At 24.9% G+C, this 18,206-nt stretch overlaps 1 protein-coding gene across 1 annotated transcript; it reads left to right on the forward strand.

The window, feature by feature from the left end:
* The first annotated feature begins 774 nt into the window (after positions 1-774).
* On the forward strand, positions 775-9,957 carry LOC145833376 (sialin-like). The gene is made up of 9 exons (XM_082940555.1): positions 775-865; positions 2,095-2,297; positions 3,223-3,326; positions 7,205-7,334; positions 7,536-7,719; positions 7,796-7,911; positions 8,160-8,318; positions 9,083-9,215; positions 9,806-9,957. Exons 1-9 carry the CDS (start codon positions 775-777, stop codon positions 9,955-9,957), a joined length of 1,272 nt encoding a protein of 423 aa, XP_082796681.1.
* Positions 9,958-18,206: the final 8,249 nt, after the last annotated feature.

An 18,206-nucleotide genomic window follows, 5' to 3' on the forward strand; every position in this document is an offset into this window, starting at 1 on the left:
TAACGTTGAACTTTTTTCCCACTGAAAAACCTGGTAATAAATAAAATACTTAGTTCGCACTTATATTATTATCTTAATAAGCTCTTTATTCTGTAAGTTAAACAGTTTTGTTTGGTTAATACAAACAGTTATTAAAATACAAAACAAATATTTTTTGAACTTTGTATACTATGCTGTAAATTTATTGCTAATGTAAATGTTTATACAGGTTTTAAAATTGTATATTATGTTATAAACAAATTTAAAGTAAATAATTTAGCAAAAAGTTTTAAAATGAATGTTGTGTTTGAAATACATTTTCTAAAGTCTATCTAAAAACAATTTACTTCCTAGTAAAAAAAAACTTAAAATTTAAAATATTTCAATAAATAGTTTTAGTTTAAAAACTAAACATTTCTTAAAGAAACTAATTTAATGCTAAAACTTATTTGAAAAAATGTATAAGAATGGTTGAACTTAACAAAAAAACTGAATCCTTTTTTTTTACATGAAAAATAAGTAGTTTAATCAATGAACTAGGAAAACATTGTTCCAAATATTCTGTTGTGTTTTATTCTAAAAGTAAACAATTTACTACAAAAGAATTTTTATTTTGTTAAATTGTTCAATTTTGTTTATAATTCAACTACTCTTACACTAGTGATAAGTAGAAAGTTTAATGTCAATTAAAAAGCTAGAACTTTTTCAATATTTTGAAAATTATTTAATTAAAACAGACAATTGTGTTATAAGTGTTTAGCTTAGTTCATTTTAATTTTACATGAATCTAAAAAAATGAGGAAGCATACTACATCAAACAAAAACAGTATTGATTTCAAAGTAAATGATACAGAACAAGCAGAACTGGTAAAACCGCCAGAAGGAGGTTTAAAACGGAAGTGTTAAATGAAATAATATTTGGTGTTAACTTATACAAAAAAAATCATAGCTTAGTTCTTATTTTTTAAGCTTAAAAAAAATTTGTTTATAGCATAACACTTGACCTATATTTGAAATTTTTGGTAGTTGGTAAAAAGTTAGGTAAATAAGTAGATAAGTACATTTTAAATTGTCTGTTTAGTTTATGATTGATTGGCCCTACTTATTTAATAATTTTATACAAACTTACCAAAACTATTTATTGAGCTTTTACTTCATTTTTGCTTTTTTTTTATATTTCGAAAAATAAATGCTTTAGATTTACTAGGTGCTAAAACTGGTGCTATTTTCAAACTACCATGCCATTGTTTATTTGATTTACTGCTTGTTTTTGCCTGCCTTTATAATCTAAAAAATTGCTAAAGAAATTAAATAAAAAGTTAATTTTAAACTTAATTTTCAAGAACTTACTTACTAATCTCTTTAAAGATGTTTTAGTGTATTCTTATTAACACTATGAATATTTTCATTTTTCGTTTTAATATCAAAAAGTATAGTAAGCTATATTTGCGATGGATTGATCTAAGTGTAATTTCTTTAAAGCATCTCAGTTTTAATCTAAACTTAATGTTGGCAGCTTTTCTAGCGGCGGTCAGATTTATAAATATAAGTCTTTCGCCGGCTTAATAAGTTAAAAAAAAGTTTTAGTGGCTTCGTAGTTTTTAAAAAATATCCTGTAAATATTATAAAACTCTTTTAAAGAAAAAAGTGCAAAAACAGTTATTAAGTAAGTATTAATGTAAAGTATATACTAAAAAAACCCAACTTAAAAGTAAATGATAAAAACTTATTTATATTTGTCTTGTCAAGTTGTAAAAAGACGTCGAGGTTTGTAAGTCACCCAATCTAATTCAAGCTAAGCCAAATACAATGATAAAATCAATAATAAAAGTTAACAATTATAAAAGCGTTAAAAAGAATAAGAGACTATTTCACAAAAAAGTAATTCTTCTCAGGTGTACAGTACATATGTACTTTTTTAATATGTAGGTAACTAGCTATATATTATTTGTTGTAGGAAACTATTTGGTGTATTAGTCTTAAGTTTTAAAAACAATGCAACGGTAACAATAAATTGTTGTTAAATTTAGATTTTAAATGGACACTTTTTAATTTTAATTTTCACAATAAAATGATCAAAGTCAGACATAAATCTTTAAACAAAAAATTTAACAGTCGGTACTTGGACATCTACGAGGTATTGTCTTGCTTATTTAGCATTTTTTGGTGTTGCTAACTTATATGCCCAAAGAGTAGTACTAAGTGTAGCAATTCTTTCCATGGTAAACTCAACGTATCAAAAAGCTGATGACCAAACTATTACTAATCAATCTATAAGTTCCTGTCCTCAAAATATTGTACCTAATTCAGACACAGAGGCTAGTTTTTGTACATAATTTAATCATATTTAATTTAGCTTTCTTTGTAATCTCTTATCATAAGTGCATTACAATTTTTTTTTTGGGTTTTTGTGTAAGTGTTTGACTAAGGCATCGGAACCCGAGCCACAAAAACTAAAAGATATTAAGAGAAAATACATAAAATAAAAGAAACTAAATAAAACATTCAGAAATTACAATAAATTACACTATTTATAGCTTCTTACTGCAATCAAAACTAAACAAAAACTCAGTACATAAAAAAGAGTATATTTAAGGCAAATAGATTTTATAAAGATAATGTTCACACAAATAATACATTTAATCATAAAAAAAACGTAAGGGTCAACTAGTCAAAATGATTAGGAAAATTAAATTTAAAGCAAAAAAAATTCCACAAGGTTTACAAATTAATCAAATAAGTTTAGGGGGAGGCGTAGCGAAAAAAAAAAAACTTTTGTAGTTTTTTTACATTAGCAGTATTTAATTTGGATAAAGGTAAGTTTTTACAGAATTTTACTTGTAGCTATTCTACTTTTAAATTTTTAAAAGTTTATAACGAAAATTATTTATCCTCTCATGCAAAATACACCCTGGAGTAATTTCTTACACAAAGTCTCACAGTTCTATAAAAAAAAAGTGTCACTGGTTATATTTAAAATATTTTTTTTTATATTGTGTAAAAGGTTTGTTACTATGTATTTTATAAAAAGAAAATTTTCATTTAGATAAAATATAAACGATATTATGGTTTTCTGTTTAGAAAGCCTTATTAACTCATGATAAATTAATCAAAAAACATTGAAAAGCTAAAATTAAGTTTAAATTTTATTTTATTTTTGAGGTTTAATAGAATCAATTAAAACTGCACCGTTAAAAATTTAGTTACTTAATATAAATTTTGCTCATGAGACTTATATTTTAGGATGGTGAATTCAATTGGAGTGAAACACAAGAAGGAATTATTTTAGGGTCTTTTTTTTATGGGTATGTTGTATCGCAATTACCAGGAGGATATCTTGCAGGAAGGTAAATTTTTGTACTTGAAAAAAATTTGCTCAATATCGTGCATTTTTATTACAACGTACATCGTTATACTGACTAAAATTACTAATTCTCACTTTAAGAAAATGTCTTAAGTTAAAAACTAAAAGAGTATTTTTTTATAGCTGTAAAACATTACTAAAACTCTAGATCAGGGTTTCCCAAACTCATTTACTAAATCGCCCCCTATTCAGAAATTTGAAAAATAATCGCCCCCCACGATTTTAAAAAGTAGTTTTTCTCTTGAGTACAAACTTTTGAGCCAAAAAAATTGTGTTCGAAGTGTAGTTTAGTCTGGTATTTCTTATACACGCACTTTTGGGCTGTGTTCAAAGTAGTTTACAGGGCTTGAGAAAATAAGTTACTGTTGTTTTCTTATAAGCCTAGTAAAGTGTATTAAAATACTTAAATATTAAAAATCCTTGTGTAATCAGTAATCAATCCTGTTTAAATATGAATTGTTTTGAAACTTATAAAACTTTCAGGGTAGTGGTGGACAACTTTTGTAGTCAGCAATTCATATTTACTAAAAAATCTTTTCTTGTTTCAACTCGTTAAAAAAATGTAATTGCGGGCTACATAATTTAAAAAAATAACATATAGAAAACTAAAAAACTCGAGCATAATTGTAATAAAATGATTTACTATTATTGTGATCTAGGAAATACTAAAGTAACTGAAAACCAAATTGAAAGTGTATTTCAAAATCTTAAGCATCAAAAAACTAAATTTTGTAGTTTCAACTTACTTGGTGGGTGGAAATTTGATTGGATCTGGACCGTAAGTTACCCATCTGAAATCTTAACTGAAACCTGACATTATAACTATCTCTCATTTAACGAATTTCGGACATTTAGAGTGAATACTAAATAAATTATTTAAGCCGCACAAAATACTTAAACTATTTTATAAATAGGCATACTCTAAAATTAAATGCTAGAGATTAAAAATCTATAAAAGAATGAACAGATTTTTTAAACATAATGAAATAGATATTTAAACATTATTGCTGATCCAGTTTTAGGAAGTTTGACCGACTGGTTGATTATCTCACATGAAAATTAGGTTTATCAATAGCTTCTGTTAATGCAGTAAAATTATTAATTTCAATGCTGAGATATATTATAAGCAAATTAGTTGTAAAATTAAGAATTTAATTTTTAACTTTTTAAACTATATGTTTTGTAGTTGAATACCATTAAATAGTTTTTGACTTAAAATAACCTTTAGGAAACTAAGCCTTAATTTTAACATTTTTTTTTCTTCATTTAAATACGAAAAGAATCAAATGTTTTACAGTTAATTCTGTGAACAGAAAGTAATCAATTAAAAAGTTATTTTAATTGTGTTAAAACTTTCTTTTGTAACTCTAGCAGTCTTTTTGATTGCTTATTTATTACTGTTTAATTTTATTTTTCTCTAGTTATTAGCCTAAAATAATTTACCAGAAGAACATAGTGAAAAACTAAAAGCTAGTGTTGAACTATTAAAATAAACAACATATTCTAGTTTCTAATATGTTAAAAAAAAATAAAACAAAAAACAATTGTATTAATAGTTTAAAATTATTTAATATATAGATTTTCTATCAGTAATAAATCAGGTTAGAAAATAAATTTGAGTTTAATAATCTTGTAAATGAAAATTTTGAAGTCATTTCAAATAGAGACATCAAATCTATACTCTTTTAAAACCAAAAATAATTTTTGAAACAAAAACTTTAATGATTATCAAGGTTTTTTTATTTATACAGATTAAACAAGTAATAACAAAAATATGTCAAATAAATTTCTTTCAAACAAATACTTTAACAACTATGCTATAAAAACTTTTAGTGTAATGTAAATCGACAAATATAAACTACAAAATTAACCAGGTCAAAACAAAGCTATTAACATATTTAAAACATAAAACATTTTATAAATACAGTAGACTTGCTCTTTAATTCGCACTTTGAACAAAAAAAAGCTTAAACTCAAAAATTATTACCATTTTTTTTACAAAATGATAAATTTAAATATGTTGTATGCACTAACGTTATGAATAAAAATGAAATTAACTAAAACATAAAACAAACATTCATAAAAAAAAAAGATCTATATAAGCTATTAAATATTGTGTATTTTTTGTTTTATTAATACTTAATTAGTAATAGACTTTATTTAAGTTAAATTTAAGAGAGTATAAGTTTGCACTTTTTTTGGCTAAAAAGTGCGAACTCAAGAGGAAGTCTACCGTAATTAATATTTATTAGGCATTATGAAAACCTGTTATAGAATAAATAACTTAAAAGAATTTTTTATATAAAAAGACTACTTAAAAACAATACAAACCAGGTTAAACAAGAAGTATTTTAAATAATCAAATAAATAAATAAAACTTTCATAAAATAATGTCTGCTACTGAATTCTAATATAATGCGAAAGATGAGGTTCATGAATGCTTGCAAGTTTTTCTAATCTTATTCTAAATAAGTCAAATAAAGCCTCAAGTCACCTCCTTTACAAATATCTAGATTAGATATTTTGCTCAAGATGTTGATAACTAAACTGAAAGCTTTCTCAACAAAATAGCTAGAAGGAAAAACTATACACAACAATCTAAATTCCTCTCAAATAATTGGATACTTTTGCCTTAGTTTTTGTTGAGTCCAAAAGCTTTCATTTCGTTCTTTGGAAAAAATTACTTTAAGTTCAAGGTCAGTTTGTAAGTCGGAGAAGGTTTCCTGTGAGTCCTTTACTTCAAAAAGATCTGCCACGAAGGGATCAATATTTTTATCTATATGATAGCTTTTTTGTGTCAGATCGAAATTTTACTACTTAATATGTTGAAATTGTTAAAAATTCCAGATTAATTTTTTTTTTGCCTAAATTGTCAAATTCCAGGTTTTTCTAGGTAAATTGGCAACCTTGTATAGTTTTATTTCTTAGTCTAACTTAATGACTTTTCAAAAAACAATTGGAAATATCATGAGGTGATAGTTAATATAGAAAACATAGATTTTTACAAACCATTTATGATCCTAAATAACATATATGTAAGGTTAAAAAATAGTGAAAATAATTCCGATCGTCTATGATCTATGTAAATGTTAAATAAGTAAATATATAATTGAAAATATGTAATTAACTTGAAAGTAAGAGTCATAAGTACTTGATTTTTTCTCTATATTTTACATAAACACAATAAACTTTTTTGTTTAAGTTTTACCACAGGGTCAAATATTTAAAAGCAAGCTAAAATTAGTAAAATAGCAAAATAAAAAGTATAAATTTTATGACAACCCAAAATCGCCCCCTTTTCGCCCCCTTACTAGTTATCGCCCACCCTTTCGCTCCCTTACTAATTATCGCCCCCTGAAATACTAAAATCGCCCCCAGGGGGGCGATATCGCCCACTTTGGGAAACCCTGCTCTAGATGCTTAAGAAAAAACAACGGTTTGTAGATTTGTATAACATAAACTGTATAATTCTTTAAGTGTCTTTTAACTTTACAAATAAATTAAATGTTACTTAAAATGTATAAAATAGATATTGATATAATTTGGTCTATGACAAACTAAATTGCGTTTTATATACAGATTAAGTTAGTTTTAAGAATTCGTAGTTTAAGGATTTGGTACACAGTAAAGTCTTTAAAAGATTTTTTATTATTTTCATTCAACTAAATAAAAAACTATTAATAACTTAAATTAATTTAGTTTTGGACGTGCACTAGTTATTTAAGCATGAATATACTCGTAAAAAGAAACTTAAATTTTAAATAAAAGTTAATCGGTAGTTTTTAAAGATAAATTTCTTAAAAAAAATATCAAATGCATAAGCAAAATAAAGCATATTTTGTTTATTTTACTGATATATAGATACGGTGCAAAATTTGTCTATGGAACTGGATTGCTTATTTCATCAATTTTAACAATATTAACTCCTGTGGCGGCTAGAAGCAGTTATCAGCTTTTAATTGCAGTTAGAGTAATAGAAGGTTTAGTTCAGGTATTATGGTAGTTTTGTGAAATATCATGCTTCGTTATGCCTAAAACTAAGTACTATGACAGTCACCATGTGTTTAAAGTTATATAAATCTTTTGGTGAATATTTTGCTTGAGTTTATATAATATTTTTTAAATAAGTTTACCGAATTTTTACACTAAATAAAAGTTTGATTATCTGAAAACTAAACTAATATTTTAACAGGGGGTTTCATTTCCTTCAATGCATTCAATGTGGGGTAAATGGGTACCTCCTGTTGAAAGAAGTTTTCTCATTTCTATCGCATATGCAGGATCTCTGTTTGGTACTATTATATCCCAGCCTATTTCAGGGATACTTTGTTCTACTGATTTTTTAGGAGGGTGGCCATCTGTGTTTTACTTGTTCGGTAAATTTTTGAAATATAAGTATTTATGTTAAAAACTTTTATTATGAAATATATTAATTTTGTTTCTTTATCTAAGGTTCACTTGGTGTTATTTGGTGTACTCTTTGGTTTATTTTTGCTCACAGTTTACCAGAAGATCATCCTAGAATTTCAAAAGCAGAACTCAATTTTATTTTATCTACCAATCCTCAAGTAAATATATTTTTTTTAAAGTCAAAATTTGTCATGAACATAAAAAACACTATTTTTCATTTAAGTTTATTTATATACTGTTGATTGAAGTTTCACATTATTCATGATTGTATTTTTTTTTATACACTTTATACTATAAAAGGCTATGTTCTTTTTTTAAACCTACCTTAATCCATGTATACGTATTTGAAGAAGAAATTGTAGATTATATACAGCAGTTAAAAAGAAGTTTGCCTGATTTTTTACAGAAAATTGTAAATGATAAAGTACCTTGGAAGGAAATTTTGTTAAGCGGACCTGTTTGGGTGCTAGCAGCAGCATATGTAGCTAATAATTGGGGATTCTATATGCTTTTGACTTGTTTACCTACTTTTTTGAAAGATATTCTACACTACGACTTATCACAAGTTTGTTTTAGACTCTGTGAAAACCAAAAAGTATTAGCTTTTTTCAATTACTTTATAACTGCTTATATACTGCCATTACTTAAAACTTTCTAGTGAAAAGCCACGGTTACTTGAGAAATTATTTAATACTTATATTTATTTAAGACAAACTTTTAATTTTGTTTTCTTAAATAAAGTTTCGTGTTAGGTTAATTTTTGATAACAGAATTTTTCAACTGTTTTTTTTATTCATTTTACAAATTTAGCTAATAAAATTTTATAGGAAAAATAGCTTTTATAATTGTTTTAAAACTTGTATCAAACTAAAAACTTTAACTCTACCTCCTATTAACGAAAAGACTTTGAAATTTTTATAAAAACTAGACAGTTTTGAAAAATTTTCTTCTAATTATAATAAACATTTTTAAAGTTTTGGACCAAAGTTTATGCAAAAAACTTGTACTAATATAACAAGTAATAAATTTAATTTGAACTTAAACATACTTTAGGCTAAGAAGTTATTACCCTGTTCTTTTAAAACCACTGACTTGTTAAAGTTTGTAGTCAAAATTTACACAACGTAATTAAACTCACAAGCTTAAAATTACAAGAATATACAATAAAACCTGCTTTAGTATTGTTTCTTAGAAAACTAATATTTAATGTAAAAAAACCATTGGTTTTAATCTGAGTCTTTAGCCATTTAAGACATTAACAAAAAAAAAAAACTTTAAGTATTAAAATTTGTGTTTGTATATAAGCTTAACTTAATGAACTTTTTTTAGAGTGGTTTTATTGCGGCTCTTCCATACTTAGTGAATTGGATTTTCCAAATTTTGCTTGGATTTTTAGCAGATTACATAACAAAAAATGGTTATTTAACAACAACTCAAACAAGAAAACTTTTTAACACTTTTGGTAAGGTTAAACCGAAATATTACTTTACAAGTTTAATCATTTTTTTAATTAGTAAGAAGGTACATTTTTTTCGACTGTACCTACAAACAAACTCTTTTGTGCTAAGTACTTAGTCACGTTTGGTTTGACAGAAACATCGGTTCATCGTGACTTGGTTTGCTTAATGTTTCCTAATGATGACAAAACCAGGTCTCAGAATTTCCCATGAACTACTGTAATTGATTTAGAAAGGGTGTAGTCTATTGCTTTAAAAAGGATAAAATAAATATTAAATAAAACAAAGTCTATAAGTTAACTTATATAATTAGATAATTTTGATAGCTTACTAGGTAATTTTTCTTAAAGAAACTTGTAAGCAGACAGATACAACACGTAATCAAGTTATTTGAAATAAATGAGGTAATATGTTATTAAATCTTAAGATTATGGATAAGCAGAGCAGTCGAAATATACAAACAGCTACTGCAATATGTAAATTCGTAATTCAATAATATTATTTTCACTGTTGTAAAATTTTACTGTTATTATATTGTTTTTAATTGAATTTAACTAATAAGTCAAAAGTTTTATCCACATTTTAATTCTCACAGGACAAGTCGGTGCCGGAGTGTTTTTGATATTATCAGGCTACGTAGGCTGTAACCAAACACTTGTAGTTATGATGTTGTGTTTTGCACTAGGAACTAATTCTGCCATTTATGGTGGATTTCAAGTTAACGAATTAGATCTAGCTCCAAGGTAGCTTTTTTATTGTAACTAAATTATGATGTTAGCTTAAATAAATGTTTAAATTAGATCAGAATAAGCTAATTATTGTTTTAAAAAGTTTAAAAGTTAATGTTTTCTTTCTGTTGATACCTTTACTATATTTTAACAAGGTTGTACTAGTTTATCGTAATTATAAATGTATGTATAAAATCTAAATAAGCAATTTTATCTTAATTCAGTTTTAAAATTTTATTAATATTATTATATTAATAGTATAGCTATAGTTAGAACCGGATCCGGCCGGATATTGCCATTTTTGTCTGATATCCGGATCCGGCCGGATCTTGATATGAAAAAAAGATCCGGATCCGGTTCCGGTCGAATCTTAATTTAGAAAAAAGATTCGGATCCGGTTCCGGCCGGATCCTAACAGAGATCCGGCCGATTCGGATCTAGTTAGTAAAAAAGAGCATACAGAAAAGTATTTTTTTAAAAACAAACCCTGTGTAAATTAAAAAGAGTCATTTTCGTCAGTTAAAATTAAACACCTACCGTGATTGGCTCATTTTGTACACGTGAATAATTTACATTTGTTTACATTTAAACTATGAAATAAACATTTCAGAAATGCAACTCTTTACTTATGTTGTAAAATAAAAAACTTTACTACCAAAATGTCAACTTTATGGATAGCTGTTTTACTGATTATTAATTTAAAGTAATTTTTTCAGTTTTCAAAAACCTCATTCTGACTCAGGCTAGTTTATACTCACTCTAGCTAGTTTTTTTTGACTTAAACAGTGGCAACCCTGCTAGTTTAAAAATTTTTAGGAGTTTTTGAAAATCTTAGGCTGCCTCAGGCTAGTTTAGTTTTTTATAAAAACTCAGGCTAGTTTTAAGATTTTTTAAAAAACTCAGGCTAGTTTTCTTTTAGACATTTAATGAGTTTGAGCTGATCAAGTTTTCAATATTTTGTAATTTTCTAGTTAATTTAGTTCAAGAACTTGATTTCAGATTGTTAATTGTAAATATTACCTAAAATTTTCAACCTTGTGGCTAGCTGTTCTACTTATTATTAGATTAAAGTTTTTTTTTTTTTCAGTTTTTAAAAACCTCATTCTGACTCAGACTAGTTTATACTCACTTTACAGGGATCCCATATCCCTAGATTTCTCTAGATATCCCTAGATTTTTATAATTTTCCAACAAATAACCCCTAAATTTCCCTAAATAAAATTGAAAAAATCATGAATTTTCCTAGATTTTACTTTTTTTTAGTGCTGGACCAATTTTTATGATATATATATAATACAACTTACTATCCGGGTCCGGATCCGGCCGGATATTGCCATTTTTGTCTGATATCCGGATCCGGCCGAATCTTGATATGAAAAAAAGATCCGGATCCGGTTCCGGCCGGATTTTGATTTAAAAAAAGATCCGAATCCGGTTCCGGCCGGATTCTAATTTAAAAAACTATCCGGATCCGGGTCCGGCCGGATCCTAATTTAAAAAAAAAGTCCGGATCCGGGTCCGGTACATACATCACTAGTTTAAACACAGAAAGTTGTAGATTCTTTATTCAATTGGTTTTTAATAATTCTACTTAAACAAAAAAATAAAAATATTTTTTCAAATAATAAATAGTAATTTTCAAGTATATACTTAGTATAGGTGTTTCGATACATTTTGATTACAAGTATCTAATAAAAGTTTAAATAGTCTTTTTTTATGGTAAAAATAAATAACTTAGCTGACTTAAATAAAAAATAATGGCTATTTAAAAAAAAATATATATTTCAACTTAAAATTTGTACAAAATATTAAAGTTGTAAAAGAGTTTATCTCTTTATTAATAGTAAATGCTTTTCTATCTACCCCTAGTAAATTTAAACATAATTGCATCAATTTCTTTCCTTAACTTATTCATATGTGCTACGCTGTATGATCAATAAATTAACAATGATTTTAACATTTAGTGGTTTGAAAAACCACTGAAGTAAGAGTGAAATGTAATTTTAATTGATTTTAAATTTATAGTTTTCTTTTGTTTCATAAATTTGTTGTTATTTTATGGGAATTTTAGTTTATATTGCTCAGAGAAAGTTTTAAAAATAATGAAAGAAAACTCACTATAAAGTAAGTACATAGTGTCAAAACTGTTAAAAAAGCAGTGTTTTTTTAAACACAGGTTTCCCTAAGTAGGCAATAACTAGCAAAAGTAAACATGTAAGTAAAAGGTAAAGGGCGGATGTTTTGTAAAAGGAGTTTTTTTTTAAGTTTTGCCGAGTTAGCATTATTTACGTATTGTTAGAAAATCCTTGTTTAGGTTCATACACATATATTTTTATATAAGCATAAATAATACTTTTAGGATGCTTGTTGCTTAAACCATCCAGCCTAAAAAACTCGTAAACTAGTGCCTGTTTTATATAAGTGTGTATGATAGTAGTTTTCCCTTATAAAATTAAAGTGATATTCATAAACTTATATTTAAACTTGGCCTGCTTTAAATTTTTTGAACAAATTTTAAAACTGCTAGTATTGCAATAAGTAGTATAAACAAACCTGTACCAGGTTGTACAAACTATATATATATATTTCGTTTAGGGTCGTTAAATTTAATTCTACATAGTTTTGTTCAAAAATAGTTTGTTTTTATTAACTTTTAACTTACAGATATTCTGGTATTTTATTGGGTTTTAACAACACATTTGGTAGCATTCCTGGTTTTTTGGCACCTTTAGCAGTTGGTGCACTTACAGAAAAAAATGTTAGTTTTCAATTACCACAGCAGTACCTAATAGTTTAATTATTTTTAAACTAAATTTTTGTATGTATATAGAACAAGTAACCGTAAAACATTTTACAAATAATATAAAATTTCAACATTTTATTTACTTAGTCTTAACTAAATAAGTTTTTTTATCATACTGTTCTATTAAAAATGATTTTTAAATACTTATATGTACTGAAAATGTCAAATCAAAACTAACTGAAAATTTCGAACTAAATAGATTATAAGTCATTACAACCTGTATTGTTTAACAATATAGTAAATCAAAGTAAATAACTAAAATAGAGTGTGTACATTATTAAAAATGTATACGATAATCTAAAACATTAAGGTACATTTCTTACAATAAAACAGATAAAATTAATTTGACAGGTATACATAACTGAAATTTTTATTTTAATTTAAATCATGTAAAAAATAAATATTAGGTATAAGTTTTTTTCATAAAGTACCCCATTTATATAGTATATGAAATTTTTAGTTTACGTGTACTTAAAAAAAATTAAATATTTTTTTTTAAAGCATTACTTATAATACAGAACACATTAGAACAATGGCGGATTATATTTTTCATATCAGCTGCAATTTACACGACAGGGGCAGTTTTATTTTTAATTTTTGGAACCGGTGAAGAGCAAAGTTGGAATCGACTGAAGTCAACCGATGATGAACCGATTATTAGCAAATTTTGAAAAAAATATTGACAGTTATATTTGCATAAAAACAATGAGGTTCTAAACAAAATATTAAAAAAAAAAGTGTAGCTTGAACTATTTACACGTTTTATTTCTAATGAACTTACTAAAATTTAAAACAAAAGTAAATCAAGAATTTTTAAAATTTTTATCAGCATTTTATCTATGTCAATATTCGAGTATTTAATAATGGTAGTATAGTTAATAATCCTCTTTTAATATTGTATACATTGAGATATATTGTAGTAAAAAGACTAAAAAAAAGTCTTTTATTCTAGTTTATTGGTTAATATCTTAAATTATTTTACCAAAATAAAATTGAAAATAGTTAAAAATTATTTATAATGCTTTCATTTTGGCTTAATTTGTACATTCTTTATAAAACTATTATAGTTTCCAATTCGATCATAACATAGCTATACTTTCTTTAAACTTATAAATGACAAACTTTTTAAGCATTTTCTTAACTTCCCAGTTTATAGAACTACTATCTTTGTTATTCTTTTAGTTATAAATAAAATTATTTGTTTTTAAAACGTAATCTCATTTCAAAATCTTTTATTTAACAAATATTGGGCTTTGGTTTAAAAAGAAGGCTTTTTTTCAATGTGTGACATTATGGTCTAATTTTGTGTAAAACTTGTTTTAAAATACAAATTAAATAAATTTATCTCTTATCGTTTAATGATGTTTTTTTCAACTTAGTTTTAAGATCTAAAACGATAAATTTTTTATATTGATATAACTTCTATAACTAAGTTCGTTCGGTAAAGGTTTTTCGTATGGTTTAGTTATTTTATGTATTCGTGTGTGACTGATTAAAAGTAAACTGTCTGTTTTTATCTATTACTTAGCTTTTATTAAATCTCTATTGTATTATATTAAGATATTAAAAAATCCATTATGATAACAAACTTTATAACGAACCAACGTGTAATTTTATATTAATGTCTTTAAAAAGAAAAATTTATTTGAAAATCCAAGATAAAGACACTTTTTTATTAGCTAAATAATTCAAAATAAAATACTAAAAAAATACTTAGTAAACTCGATTTATACAGTAAAAAAATATTTCAGTTAAGTAATCCTGTTTTAAGATTTATACGCAATCTTATCTTTAGTATTCTACGATATTATCTACAAAGCAAAGTACGTTATGAAAGTTGGTTATTATAAGTATGTAGAGCGTAAAATAGTGACCTGCCAGATGCAGATAATTTTCCAAAATAAACAATGCCTCGAACATAATTTTGTTATAACTTTTTACTGAATTCTAGCTAATAATCATTTGATTTTAGAGATTGATAATTTCGTGTTATTTGTTGTTTATTTCCATCAATATTGTTACAAAAAAGATCGGAAAAAAAATTTATCTGCGGACCAGATCTGGCCAGAAACGTAATCTTTAGCTTGAAACAACCTGTAAAAATAGTCAAATTTGACCCTTTACCTATGAACAGTTTTAAACCACTGATTAACAAAGTATACGAAAGTTAATTCATTTAAGTATAAAAGCTATTTCGAAAAATTTAAAACAGTACAGTAAAAAATAAAAATGTTTTTTTTGTGTCATGATAGGAAGGAAACAAATGACTGAATCAATCAGAAAACTGCTACTGATCAAATTTATAAAATTCACATTTAAAACTTTACATTTGGTAAACACTTTCATTAAATGCTTTTATAACTTCTACAGCATATGCAAAGCGTTGATAAATATTTTACACCTTTAAATGTAGCTCAATTATTTCTTTTATAACATCCAATACTAGATTTTGTTACTGCTTGTTATTTTGCTTAGAATTTGTGTACATTTTAAATAATTTTTCGTTATAGATTTAAGTTATTTAAGTTATAAAATTTTAGATGTATTCTTTTACTAGATAACTTATGCCTTATTTACTTAATTGGACCTTTCATCCTGTCTTGTTCAATTTTGATTAAAAACTTTTTAAGCTCGTCAAAAAAGTTTCCAAGTTTTTAAATAACTTAAAGTTTTAAAACTACCCACTATGTAGCTTTAAATCTGCAACATTTACAAAAATAAAACTTTGATGGATGTTTTATTTAGAACTTTGACCGAACTTTTAAACTTATGTTGAACTTAAAAATTATCCATAAAACATTAACAATTTGTACTTATTGTCTTTACATCATTGATACAGGCAGATAGAGTTTTGATTTTTAGTTAGACTCTATTTTTTAGGTTTAATAATATACGACTAATAACGTATTAGATTTTTTGGTCTAAATATTTAGTTATATACTAAAAGTTATTATTTATTGTATAAAATCAAAACTCATAAAGAAAAATATACTGTTCTAGTAGTAATTTTATAAAAAAACATTTGTTAAAGTTTCTCATCTTAAATTTTTTAAATCTACAGATTATAATTATAAACTTTTTAAAAAAGTTGTCAATTGATTAAAGTCAAACTTTTCTGAAAAGCTTAAAAGATATGTAACTTTTAACCTCGTGGATCGTTTATTACTGCTCAGTTAATTAGTTAAAAATAAACTTTTATTTAAATTAAATTATATAAGTCAAAAGTAAGAGTTAAATAAATTTTTTAGTTGGAATGGGTTAAAGTTCAGTTTAGTTTCCGATTAAATTTACATGGTAACATATATAAAAACTACTCATAATAAGTAAAAAAGTATATAGTTTAATACAAATTTTAGCAACTATTTACTTTTTTTGACTATTTCAAAAAGTTTAATTACCTAACTACGAACCATCGTGACTTTATATTGTGATTATGATAGTTATTTCTTTTAGCTATATTAAACGTTATGCGTTTTTTAATTATGTTATGAAAAATATACCACTATAATAAAGTATATATGAAATTACTATACTAGTTAAAAAAATTTACAAAATATTCCAATATTAATCTAAAAACAATAAAAACTAATGACAAAGTTTTACACATATAGTACTGTAAGTATAAAATGGGAAAATAAAAGTTTACAACTAAAAATTTTCTCAAAGTTCCAATGTATCAAAAAATACTTAATACTAACTATATATATGACAGATCTAATTTTTAATTATATTTCACTAACAAAAAAAAGTTTTGAGGAACTAAACCCAAAAAAAGTACTATATTTTGAAAAAAATATTTTAATAAATAATCACTTGATTTATTTAGAAGATTATTGTAATTTAAAAAAAATTAGCAATTTTTTTTGTTTACTGTCCATAGCTCATTTTTAAATTACTGATTTTAAGTTTATATGCGACTAATAAAATTGCTAATAGAATGTCTAACTGTTTTAAAACAAGTCAAAGTAATTATATATGGGTCTTATTTTAATTAGTTTACGTTCAAAAATAGACACAAAACATTAACATTAAAGTAAAAATATAAGCTATTACAAACAAAAAGGCAAATTACACATTGAATTATTCATAGTTTTATAACAACAGAAATATTTTTATAAGTTTAAAAAATAATGACGAAAAAACTGTATACTTAAAATCTAAAGGATAGACACTGTTTGTACGACAATTTTAAAGAAAAATGTTATTATTTCAAATTAAAAACCAGGCTGGTTTACAAATTAAGTTAGTTATAAGTGACAAATGTATTTACAGTAACTCGTGTTAAGGCAAGTATAGGGAAGACTTATTATTTCAGTATATGATTGTAATAAAACGGTTTTTGCACACTGTTGCAATATTTGTAACAACATAAAAATAAAATAATTTACTTATTAACATGCTTGCAATAGCATGTGTAACTTTTATATCAATATAAACAAAGCGTTTATTAGATTAACGACATCCAGCACTAAAATTTGTATGTTAAACAAAGTTTTATGCATAAACACCTATTAATAGGTGAAATATTTATTAATTTTAAACTTAGAAGGCTAAGAAATGAAAAATTAAAACTGAAAAATAATCAAAATATTTTTTAAAGGTAGTTCATTAAGTGTTTTTGTAGTGAATTTTTTTATTATTCAAGTGTAGTGAAAAACAACTAAACTGGTTAAATTTTTTTTAATTCATTTTAAAAGTCAAACTGAAACCGTTACTGTTTTTTTATTCACTGGTATACTTGAATTCAAATAAATTCGTAAAGGTCTAACAGTGTATGGTTACAGAAGCTATATATATTTTTTTGTTAGTTTGTATACATATTGAAAAATAATGTTTAGTAAAAGAAGTAGCTTGACTGATGCTTTATTTTGATACACATATAAACTAAAATGACATAGGTTTTCAGGTTGTTATATTTCTAACTAATCATTAAAAAAATGTTTATTTTAAGACATTTTAATTTTCTAAAAGTATATACTTGTTGTGTAAATTTAAATCTTAACTCAATACCAGGTCAGTAGTAATTTAGGTTAACTGATAAAGTGCTTTAGACTTAGTTTTGAAAAGTGTTTATTTACTTTACTTTTAAAGTTACAACGGATATTCAAAAAAGTTCATTAAAAAAAAAAACTACAAAAACTCTTTAATTATCAAGTACCAATTCTAAAATTTTAAGAAAATTTTTTGTCGAATACAGTTAGCTCTTGCTTATTTACGCACATTGTGTCCACAGAAAAACTGCGTAAAGATACGAGAGATCGTAAAGATACGAGAGGTACCAAATATACTTACTATAATGGCTGTTTTTTTGATATTGCTTCTAGTTAAAAGCAGACTGGGGACTTTCTCACTTTTTAAAAATTTGTTTAATTTTTATACAAATATGAAAACAAAAGATAATACTATGCATATTTAAAAAAAAGGATTTAAATCTATATAAAAATAATAATATTTTTAGAAAATTT

This window comes from Thalia democratica, chromosome 4 (genome assembly GCF_965202585.1).
Source record: "Thalia democratica chromosome 4, ktThaDemo2.hap1.1, whole genome shotgun sequence".
Classification (NCBI taxonomy): Eukaryota; Metazoa; Chordata; class Thaliacea; order Salpida; family Salpidae; genus Thalia; species Thalia democratica.